Consider the following 19,771-nt stretch of genomic DNA (forward strand, 5'->3'; position numbering starts at 1 on the left):
AGTAATAATGACTAAAATTAAAAGCAGAATGATACATTAATTGGGATCCATCGCACCATTCACAGGTCAAGCACAGAGCTGTCAGGTGCAGTGTACGTGTTGCCTTTCAGCCTGACCGTTGCATTCCGTCTCATAATACATTGTATGAACCACTCTGGCTTGAAGTGAAAAGTGATTCCGTTTCCACAGTAACAACAGCTCTGTTTTTTTTCCATAGCAGAGAAGGTTAACTGGGCTGTCTAATGTGTGTTGGTTTTAAGGTGTGAATAGGGGAACAACAATGACTGAGATAAGACCACCAAGTTCATTTCACTTAGTGTAGGACAACAAATAAGAAATCTACCAGAATCCTGGAGGCAAAGGTACTTACATCATCTCTGTTCTGTATCCTCTGTGATAAATGCTAATACCAACAGCTAGCAACTTTCATTGCAGACTAACTTTCCCATTAACCCTGTATATAGACCATTATTATCCAAAAATGCAAGGAAAACAATACAAACGTTCGCTGGGTCCTGTTCCCTTAGTTTTGATTTGGGCTGGTTTATTCTATGGGGGGGATCGATCTAAGTTACGCAACTTCAGCTACGTGAATAATGTAGCTGAAGTTGACATACTTAGATCTACTTACTGCGGTGTCTTCACTGCGGTGTGTTGACGGGAGACACTCTCCTGTTGATTCCCCTTGCGCTTCTTGTTGAGGTGGAGTACCGGAATCGACACTAGAGCGATCGGTGGTCAATTTATTGCGTCTATACTAGACATGATAAAACGACCCCCGCTAGATCGATCACTGCCTGTCGATCTGGCCGGTAGTGTAGACAAGCCCTGAGATGCTGACTATTCATAGTTTCCACTGATTTCAATAGGAGCTGTGACTGCTCAGCACAACCTTTAGTGCAGGGGTCGGCAACGTTCGGCACGCGGCTCGCCAGGGTAAGGACCCTGGCGGGCTGGGCCAGTTTTATTTACCTGCTGACGCGGCAGGTTCGGCCGATCGCGGCCCCCACTGGCCGCGGTTCGCCGTCCTGGGCCAATGGGGGCGACGGGAAGCCGCGGCCAGCACATCGCTCGCCCGCGCCGCTTCTCGCCACCCCCATTGGCCCGGGACGGTGAACCGCGGCCAGTGGGGGCCGCGATCGGCCGAACCTGCCGCGTCAGCAGGTAAATAAAACTGGCCCGGCCCGCCAGGGTGCTTACCCTGGCGAGCCGCGTGCCAAACGTTGCCGACCCCTGCTTTAGTGCATTAGTCTCTGATAAGAGCAACCGTTTTGTTTTCAGCACCACAAATGCCAACTACAGGCTCACAGTTCATCTCAGCAGATTCCCAAATAGGACCAAAAATGTTACTCACTCCCACAAAATAAATGAGCTCCACAAAATCTGTGTAGTAGTATAGTGTGCCACTATGCCAAATTAATTAACTGGAGTTTATGTTGTGATTATGTACTGATTTGACTCAAATGATAGATCTTTATAGAGATAGATGTATTTCCTAAGTCTAAAGTTCTTCTCCATCCCAGACCATATGAACTGAAGCAACCAACACAGACATAGGTAAATTATTATGGCAGCTTCCATTATACTCTATATAGTCCAAACTATTGTGCTGTCTTTGGGGACTGGTATTACTTCTAGTCTCAGTCTTCTGAGTAATCTGGGGAATCTAACGCTGACTGCTCTCCTGTACTGCATTCTAGAATGCTCTGGTAAATTGATCTTGGAGATGAAACCCCAGAAAGGCTTGAATGAGGGAAACAACCTTTCCCCACAGCTTTAAGTGGTGCTTCCTGTTTCTACAACAAAGGGAAGGGGGCAGAAAGGGTCAAATGGTAAATTGAAACCTTGCTGAAATTTCTAAAACTTCACATTCCTGTGACATCCAGTCACTAGAATGGGGAGAGAAAAAAATATACAAGAGGAGGAGAACTGGAAAGTGTGTATAATCTGCGCTCAATATATTCAAAAGTGAAAACAATATTTTATGATGTGTGGAATGTGACAGAAAATAATATAAAGTCATTATGTAGATCAATGGTACCTCCTCACTTGGAATACTGTGTTTAGTTCTAGTCACCCAGTCTAAAAAAAGATACAGGAAAAAAATAGGGTCCAGAGACAGATACCAGTAATAATTAGAGGCATGAAGAAACATAGGCATGGAGAGAGAATAAGGCCTTGTCTGCACTACAAGGGAAATTTGATCTAAGCTACATGAATAGCGTAACTCAAATCGACGTAGCTTAGCTCTACTTACACACTACGCGATGTCGACGGGAGATGCTCTCCCATCGACTCCCCCTACTCTTCTTGATCCAGTGGAGTACAGGAGTTGATGGGAGAGTGATCTGCGGTCGACTTAGTGGGTCTTCATTAGACCCGCTAAATCGACCACTGATGCATCGATCGCTGCAGCATCGATCCCCCGATAAGTATAGACAAGCCCTAAGAAAACTAGGGCCTGGTCTACACTAGGAAATTCAGTAAATATAACTACTAAACCCCTGAACGACACAGTTAAACCAACCTAACTCCCAGTGTAGACAAAGCTAGGCTGATGGGACAATTCTTCCTGAGGGAGGTGGAATACCTACACTGACAGGAGAAGCCCTTCCGTTGGCGTAGGTTGGTGTAGCTGCTCCGCTGCAGTGTTTTAAGTGTAGACAAGGACTAGGACTGGTTAGTTTAGAGGAGATGACTAAGAGGGGACATGATGGAGGTACACAAAACAAGGAATAGCATTAGAGAAGGTAAAGTGAGGTGCTCCTATTTGCCTTTTCTCTTAATACAAGAACCAGGGGACGTTAAAATGGAAACCAACTACATTATGGTCCTTTCTACATTAGAGAAATATGCAACTTCGATGTAGTTTTGCCAGGCCAAACCCCTAGTGAGCACACTGCACTGATATAAGGTAGAGCTTATGCTGGTGCAATTTTCTTGGGTAAGTGTGTCTATGTTAGGGATTTACCCTGGTGTAACTAACTACATTGATATTATTACACCAGTGCAAATTTCTCTAATATAGACAGGACCTATCTCATTTCTGGTGTCAGACTGGTGAATTAGCAGCGCAGTCCAATGTTACACTGACTGATTGGATTCAAGAGAAAGATTGTACATTGGAAAATATCTACATTAAATATATTTTTTTAGCCCCTAGTCACTGGAGAATGGGTTAAAGAGTCAGAAATTATTTTTGGGATCCTCTTTTGTTCCTTTTCCTCAAGACAATTGTTTTTTCAAGGGCTTGTTTTTACATCCCACACAGTGAATATTAGAACCCCACAAACAAAGCTATCTTCACAAGTTATCCCTTTGGGATGCCAAAGGCTAAATTAACCCTCTATAATGATATGACCACCCTTTTTCAGAAACTAAGCGCACAAGAAGGAATCACTCTTTCACTTTTTTCCAGCTCTATCCTGCCCACTCTAGTCACTGACACAATATGGTTTAGCCATCCATCTGAACCAGACCCACATATAGTTTCATAAATAGCTCTTATGTCCATACTACTTCCATGTAAATAGCTAAATAGAACCTAATAAATTCATGAAATTGTTTGTCTTTTCTCCCAGACACAGTAGGGACTCGAAACACTGACTCCCTTTGCTGTGAAGGAAACAACTGCCTGATAGAATGCAACATTTTTTATTAGGTGTGTGAATCACCATGACGCACAGTTATTGAAATACCATCAAACAGCACAGTCTCATCAAATTACATTTAGCTGTTTGCCTTGGCAAACAGGATACAGACTTACTAAGATCACTACTTTGGCCAAGCATCATATGCGTTAAAATCTGTGGCAAATTATAGTTTTTTCTCAGTTCTCTTGCAAGCACATGGGGCTTTTCTATAGCATGTTGCCTCAGGCTTATGACTAATTTGGAAAAAACAAACAAACAAAACACCCCAAACTGTCCTTTGACTACTCTTTGTGCGTAATGACTTGATTGAGTTCTGAGTATGGGAGGTGAGCACATTTGCTAAGCTTCATGTACAGCTTTCATTAAATTGGGTCTGCAAAAGGTATTTGAATTAAACTTGGTCTGAAGGGGTGTACCAGGCATTTGATGCCTCCCTGCTGGAGGCACTCCCACCTTGACACACCGTACCCAAAAGAGGTACCTTTTGGGAGAAAACAGCAGTCAGTTTAGACCTCCAGAAGCTGCCTAGAGAGACCACGCAGGGTCAGCTGCTAGCAGAACCAATGAGAATTGGTCTTCCAGCAGCTAGACGAGCCAGGCCCAGCAGGCAATGTAAAAAGGGCTGGTGCTGCCTTCTGGGGGCAGTTCTGAGACAGAAGAAGAAGGATCTCCTCTGTCTTAATCCAAAACCCAAGGAATGCCAAGTTTGATCTTCTCTGGTTTTATTGGAGAACCTTCTGGCTGTCTCAAAGCCTATATAATGTATTATCGTATACCTTGGGTAGTGGTGTTGCATATTTAACAAAAATGTATTGTCCCCAAAATGTTTATTAGTCATTGAAGTTAAGTAGCTGTTGACAAAATACAAAGATGGTTAAACAGTCTGGCTAAGAATTCTTTCCCATTTCTGTTGCTCAGGTTTCATTCTCTTGACTCTTGGAAAGCACTAACAGATTTTGGAAGCTGAAACTATAGAATAATAAATGTTTCTTCTTTTTCTGTGTTCTAATACTAATCAAGGTTTTCTCTTCTGCTAACTCCTATTTTTTATAGGTTGGTCAACTGCACCTGGAAGGAGATTTAGGCTTGAAAAACAAGCACTAATTGATTGTGAAGCCCAGCTGGGCAGGGGCAGGGGCAGGGGCAGGCTGAACTTGTATAAAGCCACCAGGATGAGAAGCAGAAGGGTGCTGCAGAGGAAATAGTCCGCAGTCACTCCCTTGGAGAAGGGAGGTGTGTTTGAGGCTACAGAGTTTGGCAAGTAGTCAAAGAGGGAAGTAGGAAAGAGTCTAGGAAAATAGTAACAGGGTTTTGGAGCAAGCAAACAGGAGTTGCTAGACATAGAGTGGCTACCGGCCACTAGGGAAGTGGCATAGGACCCAGCGTTGGAGCAGAAGACTGTCTGAAACAGCGTATGGACAGCTGATACAGTGGGCCTTTGATACCCTGGAAGGGGCAGACTAGACAGTGACTTGGCTGGAGGGCTGAGTCATGAAGAGGGAGCTCCATGAGTCCTGGAGAGGGAGGAGGAATGTGGTGTGAACAACTGTTGGCAGGGGGCATCGGACCTGACTAGTGCTAATCCTCAGATGTTGCCACAAAGAGGGGTCCAATGCTGAGTAAACCTCATGGTAAGCCCTCACAGATCTGCGAGTAAGTGATGTAGAAAATAAATTGGACTTAAAAGTGAAATCTCTCTTCAAGTATATAAAATTTTTATAGAATTTTTATTATCCAAAACTGGATTTTGTATCCAATAAAACTGTTGCGTAGATATTTAGGAGTAAATCATGGCTGGCTGTGAGGGGAAGACAGCACAAGGAAACCCTCTGTCCCTTGCAGTGCACCTATGCAGGAGACAGCCATAATGTGGTTGGTTGTGCTTAGGAATGCAAGCAGTAGGAGTCTGCTATAATGCGTTAGGAAGCACTTATTGGCCAAGAGGGGGTGAGGGTGTGGAATTGTCCTTCCTATGCACCAGTAAGCACTAGCAGGTTTTCACTGATGGGAGTGCTGCCTCCACACTTTTAGAAGTGCCACAGCTGAGCACACTTACCCTAGTGCCCTTGGAGGTTTTGTGCCTTATGGACAGGGCGGGCTCCCGGCACCAGCGCAGGAAGCAGGTGCTTGGGGCAGCCCATGGAAGGGGGCGGCACGTCCGGATCTTTGGCGGCAATTCGGCAGTGGATCCCTCAGTCCCTCTCGGAGGGAAGGACCGGCTGCCAAATTGCCACCGAAGAATGAAGCGGCACTGTAGAGCAGCTGCCAAAGTGCCGCCGATCTCGGCTTTTTTGTTTGTTTGTTTTCTCTCTTCGCTGCTTGGGGCGGGAAAAAACCTGGAGGCAGCCCTGATTATGGAGGCAAAACACCTTTCTCTCCCACTATGGGAGCACAGTAGGTGCTTCCTATACTCCAGGATTCCAGAGGCTTGCATCGCCATAATTGGCCTGTAGCGTCTAATAACCTAAAGAGTGGATTTATCACATCCTTAAAACCATACAAGAACTCTTGAATGGGTGATTGTCATGATGCATGTAATCAGTCCATCTGATTAAAACAACTGCAAACTACAGGCATAAATGTACAGCTTGTGTTCTGCTTTACCTTCCCTTGTTGACCATGAGCCACACCCTGTTTGGAACTCTATTCCAGAGGTTCTCAAACTGTGGTCTGTGGACCACCAGTGGTCCGTGAGCTCCATTCAGGCGGTCCGTGGATAGTTCCTTCTAAGGTGTGCACCTGGGCGGCTGAACACAAGAGAATGAAGGGCCACCCACCTAATTAGTGGAGCCATGCAGGTGTGGCTTCACTAATTAGGTGCCTGGACCCTGGAGAAGATGCACATGTAAGGTGAGGTGATGGCCTTTGGGGGAATAGAGTTAGGTGGGGAGGCAATGGGGTGAGAAGAGGGGGTGGGGGGAATTTGGGGCATGCAGGGCTGTGGTGGCCAGAGAAAGAGGCGACTTTCCCCAGCTCCAGGGCTGTGGCTGCTGGGGAGAGACGGCCCTCCTTCCCAGCCTCAGCGGGGGAGAGAGGGAGACACCCTCCCCCCTTCCCAACCTCATCTAGGGGGCTGCCACGGTGGGGGAGAGAGGGAGCGACCCCCCCCACACTCCTTCCTAGCCCCAGCTCAGGAGCTGCTGCGGCAGGGGAGAGAGGGCACATCCATCGCATCAGAAAGGTAAGACTACTGATATTAAAATGAGTTGTGTGCTTTTATTTGTAGAACAAAAAAACCCATTAATTATTATTAAGTTTTTTTTATATAGCACTTTTATCCAAAGAGCTTTACAATAGTTAGCTAACGGTACAAACAACATTTGGAAAGATCATTAAGTGGTCCACCGAGACCCTCAGCAATTTTCAAGTGGTCCACGAAAAAAAAAGTTTGAGAACCATTTGTCTATTCGCCATGCTCAAATGCGAATAATTCTTGGCTGAATAATATATTGTAAGTAAACATCAGTACAACGATGTTTTGATATTTTTATTTTTCTAATCATTTGTTTAAATTCTTTACTATCACAGTACAATATGAAAGTTTGCCTAATTATCTAAGTAGGAAATGCCAAAGGTGGGGTGGGGTGACCCTGCAGTTAGTACCTGTGGCATCCTAGTCAGGACTCCCTTTTACAGTTTTTACTCCCCCACTGAAATCAAGTAAGGATGGAGTAAGGGCTACACTGTATGAATGCAATACATCACTAGATAGGCTGTACATTTTTTATTTTTATGAATCATTATGGGGATTTAGTAAGGGCCTGCTCCCAATGGGAGTGACACTAGCTTAGAACAAAGGTTGGTGGGGGTATGGGATGGACAAATGTTCTTATAGTATCCCTTCATACCATTTTGTAGGACTCAAAAAGACAGTAAACATACCAATTACTTGCATGGGTGGGTCCACGTCTTCTGTGGCTTCTTCCAACAATGACAGCAGTTTGGCTGATATTTGATGGACTGATTCAATGTTGCTAAACAAGCCATCCACGTCAAACCTAACAATCTGATGGAACACAAATATTGAGCAACAACTGATAGAAGCAGAAGGAGGGACACTGAATAGTACAGGTTTTTTCCTGTTTAGCCTCTCAAGTGTTCAAAACTCCAAGACATGCCACTTTTGCAAAAGCCTATGTAAACATCCTTGCTGCAGTTTCAAGGACACATGTGCAGTGTTTTAATTAATACAGCTGGGCTAAAGCAGTTAACAAGGGGCACTTTATCAAGTGTATTTAAACTTATTCTGAACAATTCCTAAAGGGAATATGTGTGTCTTGGAGAGAAGTAAATATTATTAGCTAGCTAAAGGAAGAGCTGTAGCTGGCTTAAATGTTTACTTATTTCATCATAGAGAAAAAAAGACAGTACAACTGAAAGTGACAATTATGAGAGAATCTGATCCCTTTATCATGTTACCCATAAAGACTACATAAACTGAGCCCTGGTTGTTTGTTTACATAGGTGCCAAATATCAGGCAAATAGCCTTTCTGGACTAGAAGAGGCCATTTTATGTGAGGTGATAGGAGTAAAATCAAGGCAGTGTATTTTGGCTAGAATATTTATGGTTATTAAAGAGACAAGGTGGGTGTGGTAATACTTTTTATTGGACCAACTTCTGGCCCAAGAGCTCTTCCTAACCTGAAAGCGTGTCCCTCTCACCAACAGAAGTTGGTCCAATAAAAAATTACCTCACCCACCTTGTCTCTAATATCCTGGGACCAACATAGCTACAACAATACTGCATATGTAGATTTATGTTTAGTCATTAACATAATCTGTGGGCCAGACCCTCTGCTGATGCAAACTGGCACAACTTCATTGACTTCAACTTACACTAGCAGGAAATCTTAATACATAGGGCAAAATTATCTCACTGCTTATTTTGAAATAGGAAAAAAAAAAAATTGAAAATATACTTTTCATACTGGCAACTTGCTTCCATGGACAGAGGGACAGTGATTAAGGTTATGGAACAATTAGAGTTACCCAGTATGTGGAAAGGCAGAAAACTAAAGGCAGTGTTGATTTTGGCAGATATGCTGGTTCTTCTGAACATGCCTATCCATTAGTAATAGAACTGTGTGTTTACACAGCAGCTTACAGAAGGAGTCCAGGAGAATCAAATTGCATGTTACAGTAACAGAATCAACATCATGTTTTAATTGCTTGTGTAGTTAATTTCTGATTATAGAGATTAACAACATTTTTGATCCATTAGGAAATGTGAAAAATTCATCTATAGCTCAATTTTCTAGACACTATTTTTTCCCTGTTGAAGCAGTCTGCCCTCAAATAAATAAAAAACAAGCTTTCAAATGTGGTTATTCACCTCCAAAAATAATCTTAAAAGCATATGACATTCTTAAAGCCTGCTTTAAAAAAATGCAGATTATATTAAATTAAAAATGTAGGGTTGTGATCTTATTTTTATAAGCTTTTGTCTTTTAACAGTGGATCTCTGAAATCTTACCTAATGCAATGTGTATGTGGTATTCAGAAATACACGGGCACATAATGACAAAGGCCCAAATTGGTATATGTGCCTAACTGCTAAAAGTAGCAGACAATGGAGAAAATGTTTTCAGTATGAAGAGCAGCAAATGGATACATAAGGTGGTTCCAAATGCCAGGAGCTGCAGAGGAGAAAGCTCTCACATCAACATTGGCAAGACTGTAATTGATGAGTGCAGCTAGTGAGGAGAGGAAGAGAGACAAGGAGTCATGTTGTCCTCTCAGTAACACCAGCAGGTGCCAGGGTCTCTAAGGGCTTGTCTACATGGTGCCAGCAAAGCACATAAGAGCACTTTACAAATCACACTCTTCTAATGTGTGTGCTACAGGCCCTACTGGCGCAGTACCTTACCTTATAGAGCACACCAGCAGGGTCCACATCAGGCTGTTCTAGAGCAACATGTTAGAGTGTTTCACAAATCACAACCCTCTAATGTACTTTGCCATGCCTAAAATAGGTAGGATTCCAGGAGAGGTGGAGTCAAGGCAGTTGAAAAATAGTTTGGCCCAACTTAAGCAGCCAAACTGTTTCATATGGAATCATATATACACAGTTCAGATAATTGGTTAATGACCTAGTGTGGATTCTGAGCTGTGCTAGTAGCATATACCAGCTGCCTGGCCTGGTAGGCTGTGAAATTTGTCTGCCAGAACCTGTTGCACACCCAGCATATGAGTGCTCCTGCCTGCAGGGAATGCTGGTACTCCAGCACACAGTTTGCCCAAAACTGCAAAGGTTTTGGGGGAAAATGTGCTCTCTCTGAATAGCAGCCAAGCAAGTTTGAAGTTTCTGTGGAAGAGAAGAATGGGTATAATCTGAACTGCAAGACCTGCAGGAAAGCTGTAATCTGATCCATCCTGCTTACATCTTAGAGACTAACAAATTTATTAGAGCATAAGCTTTCGTGACCTGCGGGTGGCTATCTTAAAACAGAAAAACTTCAAAAACAGACTCCAAGGAGAGACTGCTGAGCTGGAATTGATATGCAAACTAGACACAATCAACTCAGGATTAAATAAAGACTGGGAATGGCTGAGCCATTACAAACATTGAATCTATCTCCCCTTGTAAGTATTTTCACACTTGCTTCTTATCAAACTGTCTGTACTGAGCTATCTTGATTATCACTTCAAAAGTTTTTTTTCTCTTACTTAATTGGCCTCTCAGAGTTGGTAAGACAACTCCCACCTGTTCATGCTCTCTGTATGTGTGTGTATATATATCTCCTCAATATATGTTTCACTCTATATGCATCCGAAGAAGTGGGTTGTAGCCCACGAAAGCTTATGCTCTAATAAATTTGTTAGTCTCTAAGGTGCCACAAGTACTCCTGTTCTTTTTGCGGATACAGACTAACACGGCTGCTACTCTGAAACCTGTCATCCTGCTTACATGTAGCTTCACTATCTAAAATGCAAATACCTCAGGACTCACTGGGTTGCCTTGCCTAGCATTTTCCCACAACAGCTGTTCAAGCAACCAGGATGAGTTTGTTTGAATAAAAGCTGTCTTCAAGGGTGAAATTCACCACGGTGTGAAGGACCATAACATTCAAGCCCCTTACTGGGGAAATTTGTATAATGGAGCTTCCATGGTGATGGGAGAAAGCCAGGGGAGGGGATGTGTAATCTGTGATTACACAGCAGGCTGCTCAAGCAGCATGGAGGAGTTGCGGCTGCTATTCTAGTTCATAGCCTGGAATAATGGGCATGGGGTTCAGGGTGAGGAGGTCTGAGCTGCAGTCCTGTTTCTGCCCCATTTATTCCAGCTTTATGCAGGTGAAATGAACTTCACCCTGAAAGCCTTGAGCATTTAAAGTATTCCTGCTTGCCCTCCCTGCCGCAAGCCCCACCCCCTCAAAAAAGTCATGCCTAGAATTGTACCTGGCACCATGCCATTCCTGCATATCCCTTGGCAGACATTTGTGTTTATTGTTGATTGTAGACCGAGCAGTGGTAAATACAGATCTGTGTCAAATCAGCCTTTCCTCTAAAAAACAAAACAAATAAACCCAACGCTTTCTTACCTGCTTGTTTCTCAAGGGCTGAACCACTTCCCTGATGCACAGCTCCAGGTCATTGAGGTAGTCTCTCTCTGTCTGCACCAGTTCTGCAATGATTTTTACTCTCTTGGCCATCATTCGCCTGGTCAGCTGCTCTTCCTTCTCCTGCAGTGAAGTGACGGGTGACAAGGACCCAGCTTGTGGGGCCATCTTTTCTGTTAAAATTTATTACAGAACACTTGTGAGAACTGTAGTGTGAGAACCTTTATTCCCACTGTCATGCCTCTGGTTTGAGTCACTGATACATGTTTAGTCTATTCAGAGTCATCGAAGATGCTTGGTTTCAGATGCTTGGTGTATCTCAGACAAGGATAAACCCTGCCTCGTTGGCTGAAGCAAAGAAGGCTAAACAAGCAGCAGACTCATGTCATTTCATTGTCCTGGAATGGGGAGCTTCACTGTGGGAATCCTGTGGCACCTTAAAGACTAACAGATTTATTTGGGCATAAGCTTTCGTGGGTAAAACCCCCCACTTCTTCAGATGCATGGAGTGAAATTTACAGATACAGGCATAAATATATATACTGGCACATGAAGAGAAGGGAGTTACCTTATATATATTTATGCCTGTATCTGTAATTTTCACTCCATGCATCTGAAGAAGTGGGGGGGTTTACCCACGAAAACGTATGCCCAAATAAATCTGTTAGTCTTTAAGGTGCCACCGGACTCCTCGTTGTTTTTGTGGATCCAGACTAACACGGCTACCCCTCTGATACTGTGGGAATACTGTGCATAGCTCCTTCCAGGGTTTGCTCTGTGTTAGTGCAGGGGGAGAATATGGGGTCAGAAACAATGCTAGTGTCCACTGAAGACTCCCCCAGCCACATGGGCAATGAGGGGAGAAGTATATTCAGCAGAGTAGCTACATAGGAATTACTATACAGGATCAGGCTAGTGGTCCATTTAGTCCAAATAACCGGTCTCTGAGTACCCAGTAGCAGTTGCTTTGGTGGAAGAAATAACTGCCAGTGGCAGTTATGGGATAAGGCTGTGGTCATCTGGGGCAGGTTACTATTTTAAATTTAGGCTGGGACTTTTGAAAGAGCTGAACGACTTAGATACATATCTCCCATTTAAAATTATTAGCATTTGCGCATTTGACTCCTTTAGAAATAAAATCTTGGCCCTAGATTAACTCTTTGGGGCAGGAAAAATGTCACTTCTTATGTAAGATGAAGATTGCGTTTAACTGAGCCTCACTGAAATAACCTTTGCCCTGTTAAAAAAGATTCTGGCTCAGGGATACAGGAAGTTGTGCTACGAATTCATCTGTCCATGATGATGATGAAATCTGTAATTCTATCTGAATAGGTTCCTTTGGACATTGCTGAGAAATTCTAGGAGAATGAGGTCAGCTGTGATATCCAGTAACAAAGGATCCAAAGGGCAGGAGATATGGGGATGTGGCCACTCATGACTATTTTCCCTTATAATAAACCTAAAATACCTATTTTTATCCCAGACATTTGGAAATGTTCCTTTGATATTGATGAGTCATATATATGTGTTACAGGTAGAGAAGAAAGAGAATTTGTCTGTAATGAGGTTCCTTCCTTTCAGAGGTTCGTAAGGCATTTGGTTTGCCAATCTGGCAGATATATTGTGTGAGCTGTGTAGACAGGTTGTGTATTTTATCTGTAGGCACAGATCTACCTCTTTTTCACAGGAAAAAACACTTAATACGAAGAGAGACTTTGGAGGGTGTTTAAGATACTGCTAGCCACAAGATGGTGTATAGAACCAGAAAAAAATGGACATACCATTACTGAGTATCAGTGCAATACTCATATAACAGTTTGACAGCAGAGAGACTTACAGCTGAGTGGCAATACACTGGAGCCCTCTATTGGGCCCATACTCTTATGCTATTTGTGTCAACATCTTGTGTACACCTTATTGTCTAACGAGCCAATAACAAGATGTATCTTTTATTTTTGCAAGGTGATAACCAGTATTTAACATTCTGTAGTTTATGAATGAACTGTTTAGCAGGAGAAGAGTCATAAACATCCAGCAATGCCTGCATAAGACAATGAAGAACTATGTCTCTGATACTTGGGATAATGTTTGTGAGAGAACCAACAAGCTTGCAAGATGGAATATTCTGAGTTGTTCATTATCACGGGTCATAAATTGTTATTGATCCGACATGTTATCATCATCTTCTATAATTATGCTGAGTGCTGACCCTGGATCTTCAAAAATGGCAGTTGTTTTGCTAATCTTACCCTCATTATATGACACACTTACTAGTAAGCCTGTGTGGCCATGGTTTTTTTTTTTATCAGAGCATTTCTTTGAAAATATCAAAATTGAGGCAAACACAAAGGGTGAGGCTGAATAAATTTGTAGACCTATTCAGTTAGGCACTTTTCTGCTTAAAGTTTTTTTTTCTCCTCTTGGGCAATCATTATTTCCACCATTGAGCTTCTCAGCCTTGATGTGCAAATAGAAGAGGGGTGATCAGGAGGGGTGAATGTTTTCTTCTTCAGGTTGAAACACTGCCATCAAAATGGCAAACTAGGCAAAGGAGGTTTCTCCTCTCCAGGCCCAATTGATCCAGATTTTTAGGCCAAATTCAGCCCTGATGTGAGCAGGTGCAATTTTACTGATTTCAGTGGAGCTGCATCCACTTATAATACCCATTCATCATAGATGCTGCAAAGTGGAATAAATGAACAGGCTGTTGCTATACCTAGCAATTGGCCCACACCGGTAAAAGGGAGAACAAAGGGGTCATTTGTACCTTTTCATGGCTTCCTTCCAATTACTTCTCATTTCCCAGCTAAAAACATAGGGCCAGAGCTTTCCGTCTGCTCCTTCTATGCAATAGTGCATTCATTTTTTTTTATAGAAATCTTGATTTGTAACTATATTTAAAACTTCAGAGTGAACCACTGAAAATACTGCAGAATTGAATCCATTTAAGTTCTATGTGTAGTGATCTCTGCACAAAAATCAACATTTCCATTGAGGTGGCATGTGAAAATAATTTATCTACCTTGTGAATAAAGCACCAGACAACATGGAAAATCTCGCTAGTATCACTCTGTCTGGCTATCAGGATTAATAGGACATTGTTTACATTCACATTTCTAACAGACTTATTGAAGAGAAACATTCTAATCTTACACAACAATTTTTTTTTTTTAATGAACAAAATAAAACTATTGCATCCCATTTTGGGCTTCCAGATGTAACCCTTGAGTTATTATTTTGGTTTGTCATTCAAATTGCTTGATCAAATTCAATCCTTGTATTGTCAGTACTCACTTATTAGTCTTAATATATGGTACATAATATAGGTACCAGGAAATAACTACACTCAACCTCAACACAAAGAAATAGCTAGGAGAAGTTTCAGTAAATCTTGTTTTCTTTGTATTTTTGTAATATAACTTTACATTTTTGCTAAATATATTTACTTTTTCACTTTGGATGTGCCTGTCTCTATACAATACAAAAGGGAGCTACTGAATCAATGATTATAGCAGAACTTGTGGTTTTATGTTCAGCTGATTGCTTTTGAGCTAACAGGGAGTTTTGCAAGGGAGTTCTCCAGGTGAAGGAGGAGCAATACAGCACCCTTGGGGTAAGTGACTCTCTGTAGTGTGTGTGTGTGTGTGTGTGTTTGTGTTTGGGGGTTACTTGCTGTGTGCTGAGCTTGTGTTTGTCAGTCTGTTTGTTTGTTTGTTTGAAGGACTGTGTGCTGTGGCTGGCAGTTGGAAGCTGTGAGCTTCAAAGGAAGGTCTGAAAGCTAGAAGCCTCTGGTAATTGGCTGAGCCTTAATCAGTGGGCGGGGCATTCATACAGGCCAGGGCTTTATAAAGCAGTGCACAAGTGACCAGGGAGCTTTTGCGACCAGGGGCTGCTAACAGGGAGTTGGGAAGGGAGCGAGGGTCCCTTGCCAGTTCTGTTTTCCCTTTATTCCCCTTAAAACCTATAAACCAACTACATTCAAAACTTCTTGCTTAAACAACCCTTTCAGTGGACAGGGGGCTGCAGACAGGGGAGTTTGAGAGGGAGTTTGACAGAGGGAGGCTTACGATGGTTAGGAAGACCCGCAACACCTGTGCCAGCACTGCTTCTGTCTCCTCCACCTGCGCCTGTAGCCAGACAGAGCGCCTGAGCATGGATGCTTCTACCCAGATCCTGGTGTGGTTTTGCAGAGACTGTAACTTGCAATTTCCACTTACTGATATCCAGGCTGGGGGGACCATCCAATGTGAAAGGTGCCTGCTGGTGGAATCTCTCAGGCAGCAGGTGGGAGAGCTACAGGAGTAGGTGGCTAGGTTGAGGAGCATCCGAATCCACGAGCAATTCCTGGACAGTGTCCATGTGGAGACAACTGAGGTAGCTGTCCCAGTACACAGGACTGCTGATACACCACTGGTGGAGGAGGAGATGGCTCAGGGTGGACACTGGCAGCTGGTTACTTCTGGCAGCAGGCAGTGCTTCACCCCTGCTCCGACCCCTCCCGCGGTGGTAATAGGTAACCGTTATGCTCTTCTTGATACAGGAGAGAAGGAATCACCCCCTACAATAAAGGAGGAGAAGCCTCGTACCCCTAAGGCTGGGAGGTCTGCTGCCACCACTGCGAATAGGAAACTTAGGGTAGTGGTGGTCGGAGACTCTCTGCTGAGGGGGACGGAGGCGCCCATCTGTCGCCCTGACAGTTCATCTCGGGAGGTATGCTGCCTGCCGGGGGCCCGTATCTGAAATGTTACGGAGGCATTGTCGAGGATTATCCAGCCCTCTGACTACTACCCCATGCTACTCATCCATGTGGGCACAAATGATACTGCGAGGTGTGACACTGAGCGGATCAAGAGTGACTACAGGGCTCTGGGAGTACGGGTGAAGGAGTTTGGAGCGCAGGTGGTATTCTCTTTGATTCTTCCTGTTAAAGGTAGGGGCCTGGGCAGAGATAAATGCATCATGGAAGTGAATGCCTGGCTGCGAAGATGGTGTCGCCAGGAGGGCTTTGGCTTCCTTGACCACGGCATGCTATTCGAGGAAGGACTGCTAGGCAGAGATGGCGTTCACCTTTCGAGGAGGGGAAAGACCCTAACCTAGTGAGGAGGGCTTTAAACTAGGTTCGACGGGGACAGGTGAGCAAAGCCCACAGGTAAGTGGGGAACATGGAGACCTGGGAGATGGGTCGGAAACAAGAGGGAGTGTGGGCTATAATGGCAGAGAGAAAGGAGGGTCAGGGCAAAACTGGGAGGCAAGATCGAACCAGTATCTTAGATGCCTATATACAAATGCGAGAAGTATGGGTAATAAGCAGGAAGAACTGGAAGTGCTAATAAATAAATACAACTATGATATTGTTGGCATCACTGAAACTTGGTGGGATAATACACATGATTGGAATGTTGGTGTGGATGGGTACAGCTTGCTCAGGAAGGATAGACAGGGGGAAAAGGGAGGAGGTGTTGCCTTATATATTAAAAATGTACACACTTGGACTGAGGTGGAGATGGACATAGGAGACCGAAGTGTTGAGAGTCTCTGGGTTAGGCTAAAAGGGGTAAAAAAACAAGGGTGATGTCATGCTAGGAGTTTACTACAGGCCACCTAACCAGGTGGAAGAGGTGGATAAGGTTTTTTTTAAACAACTAACAAAATCATCCAAAGCCCAAGATTTGGTAGTGATGGGGGACTTCAACTATCCAAATATATGTTGGGAAAATAACACAGCGGGGCACAGACTATCCAATAAATTCTTGGACTGCATTGCAGACAACTTTTTATTTCAGAAGGTTGAAAAAGCTACTGGGGGGAAGCTGTTCTAGACTTGATTTTAACAAATAGGGAGGAACTCATTGAGAATTTGAAAGTAGAAGGCAGCTTGGGTGAAATGATCATGAAATCATAGAGTTTGAAATTCTAAGGAAGGGTAGAAGGGAGTACAGCAAAATAGAGACAATGGATTTCAGGAAGGCGGATTTTGGTAAGCTCAGAGAGCTGATAGGTAAGGTCCCATGGGAATCAAGACTGAGGGGAAAAACAATTGAGGAGAGTTGGCAGTTTTTCAAAGGGACACTATTAAGGGCCCAAAAGCAAGCTATTCCGCTGGTTAGGAAAGATAGAAAATGTGGCAAAAGACCACCTTGGCTTAACCATGAGATCTTGCATGATCTAAAAAATAAAAAGGAGTCATATAAAAAATGGAAACTAGGACAGATTACAAAGGATGAATATAGGCAAACAACACAGGAATGCAGGGGCAAGATTAGAAAGGCAAAGGCACAAAATGAGCTCAAATTAGCTACGGGAATAAAGGGAAACAAGAAGACTTTTTATCAATACATTAGAAGCAAGAGGAAGACCACAGACAGGGTAGGCCCATTGCTCAGTGAAGAGGGAGAAACAGTAACAGGAAACTTGGAAATGGCAGAGATGCTTAATGACTTCTTTGTTTCGGTCTTCACTGAGAAGTCTGAAGGAATGCCTAACCTAGTGAATGCTAATGGGAAAGGGGGTAGGTTTAGCAGATAAAATAAAAAAAGTACAAGTTAAAAATCACTTAGAAAAGTTAGATGCCTGCAAGTCACCAGGGCCTGATGAAATGCATCCTAGAATACTCAAGGAGCTAATAGAGGAGGTATCTGAGCCTCTAGCTATTATCTTTGGAAAATCATGGGAGACGGGAGAGATTCCAGAAGACTGGAAAAGGGCAAATATAGTGCCCATCTATAAAAAGGGAAATAAAAACAACCCAGGAAACTACAGACCAGTTAGTTTAACTTCTGTGCCAGGGAAGATAATGGAGCAAGTAATTAAGGAAATCATCTGCAAAGACTTGGAAGGTGGTAAGGTGATAGGGAATAGCCAGCATGGATTTGTAAAGAACAAATCGTGTCAAACCAATCTGATAGCTTTCTTTGATAGGATAATGAGCCTTGTGGATAAGGGAGAAGCTGTGAATGTGGTATACCTAGACTTTAGTAAGGCATTTGTTACGGTCTCGCATGATATTCTTATCGATAAACTAGGCAAATACAATTTAGACGGGGCTACTATAAGGTGGGTGCATAACTGGCTGGATAACCGTACTCAGAGAGTTGTTATTAATGGTTCCCAATCCTGCTGGAAAGGCATAACAAGTGGGGTTCCGCAGGGGTCTGTTTTGGGACCGGGTCTGTTCAATACCTTCATTAACGACTTAGATATTGGCATAGAAAGTACGCTTATTAAGTTTGCAGATGATACCAAACTGGGAGGGATTGCAACTGCTTTGGAGGACAGGGTCATAATTCAAAATGATCTGGACAAATTGGAGAAATGGTCTGAGGTAAACAGGATGAAGTTTAACAAAGACAAATGCAAAGTGCTCCACTTAGGAAGGAACAATCAGTTTCACACATACAGAATGGGAAGAGACTGTCTAGGAAGGAGTACGGCAGAAAGGGATCTAGGGATTATAGTTGACCACAAGCTAAATATGAGTCAACAGTGTGATGCTGTTGCAAAAAAAGCAAACATGATTCTGGGATGTATTAACAGGTGTGTTGTGAGCAAGACACGAGAAGTCATTCTTCTACTCTACTCTGCGCTGGTTAGGCCTCAACTGGAGTATTGTGTCCAGTTCTGGGCACCACATTTCAAGAAAGATGTGGAGAAATTGGAGAGGGTCCAGAGAAGAGCAACAAGAATGATTAAAGGTCTTGAGAACATGACCTATTAAGGAAGGGTGAAAGAATTGGGTTTGTTTAGTTTGGAAAAGAGAAGACTGAGAGGGGACATGATAGCAGTTTTCAGGTATCTAAAAGGGTGTCATAGGAGGAGGGAGAAAACTTGTTCACCTTAGCCTCTAAGGATAGAACAAGAAGCAATGGGCTTAAACTGCAGCAAGGGAGGTTTAGGTTGGACATTAGGAAAAAGTTCCTAACTGTCAGGGTGGTTAAACACTGGAATAAACTGCCTAGGGAGGTTGTGGAATCTTCATCTCTGGAGATATTTAAGAGGAGGTTAGATAAATGTCTATCCGGGATGGTCTAGACAGTATTTGATCCTGCCATGAGGGCAGGGGACTGGACTCGATGACCTCTCGAGGTCCCTTCCAGTCCTAGAATCTATGAATCTGTGAGCCCTTTGAGGATATTAATAGCATTCTATGGTCAGAAGGGAAAGAGGGAAAGCTTGAGGAATGCAGCTATAGCAAACACATACTTCAAATATAGGCAGACTTTATTTTCCATCTGGCATCTGCATCAACAGTGGTATAAGTCTGGTGAGGGCTGGGGGAGGAGAAAGAAGAAGTATTGCTTCGGCTCAGTGCCATTGTTGTACAATACAGTCCCTTTGTCCTTAGAGATGTCAGGTTATATGAGCATAACATTCTCCAAGTATTGACATTGTCAAAGGAGCTACCTGTGTTTTACTTGTTCCTTTTGCGAATATGCAGTCTAAAAACATCCCTCAAAGATAATCATGAAGAGGCAAATCCCTGCACTTACCTCCACAGGTGCAATAGGAGAGTCTGGGTAGGATTTGTGGAGCTATATACCTTGTGTGCAATACACAATAGA

General features: G+C 43.3%; 1 protein-coding gene across 1 annotated transcript in view; it reads right to left on the bottom strand.

Annotated features, from left to right (window-relative positions):
- ARHGEF38 (Rho guanine nucleotide exchange factor 38) overlaps positions 1-19,771 on the bottom strand; it is a 60,691-nt gene that overhangs the window by 29,187 nt on the left and 11,733 nt on the right. Inside the window, exons 2-3 of the mRNA XM_065405625.1 lie at positions 11,196-11,386; positions 7,536-7,659 (exon numbers count right to left, since the gene is read on the bottom strand). Of these exons, the coding sequence (XP_065261697.1) occupies positions 7,536-7,659; positions 11,196-11,386 (315 nt within the window). The remainder of the gene's footprint in view (positions 1-7,535; positions 7,660-11,195; positions 11,387-19,771) is intronic.

This window comes from Emys orbicularis, chromosome 5, assembly GCF_028017835.1.
Source record: "Emys orbicularis isolate rEmyOrb1 chromosome 5, rEmyOrb1.hap1, whole genome shotgun sequence".
Classification (NCBI taxonomy): domain Eukaryota; kingdom Metazoa; phylum Chordata; order Testudines; family Emydidae; genus Emys; species Emys orbicularis.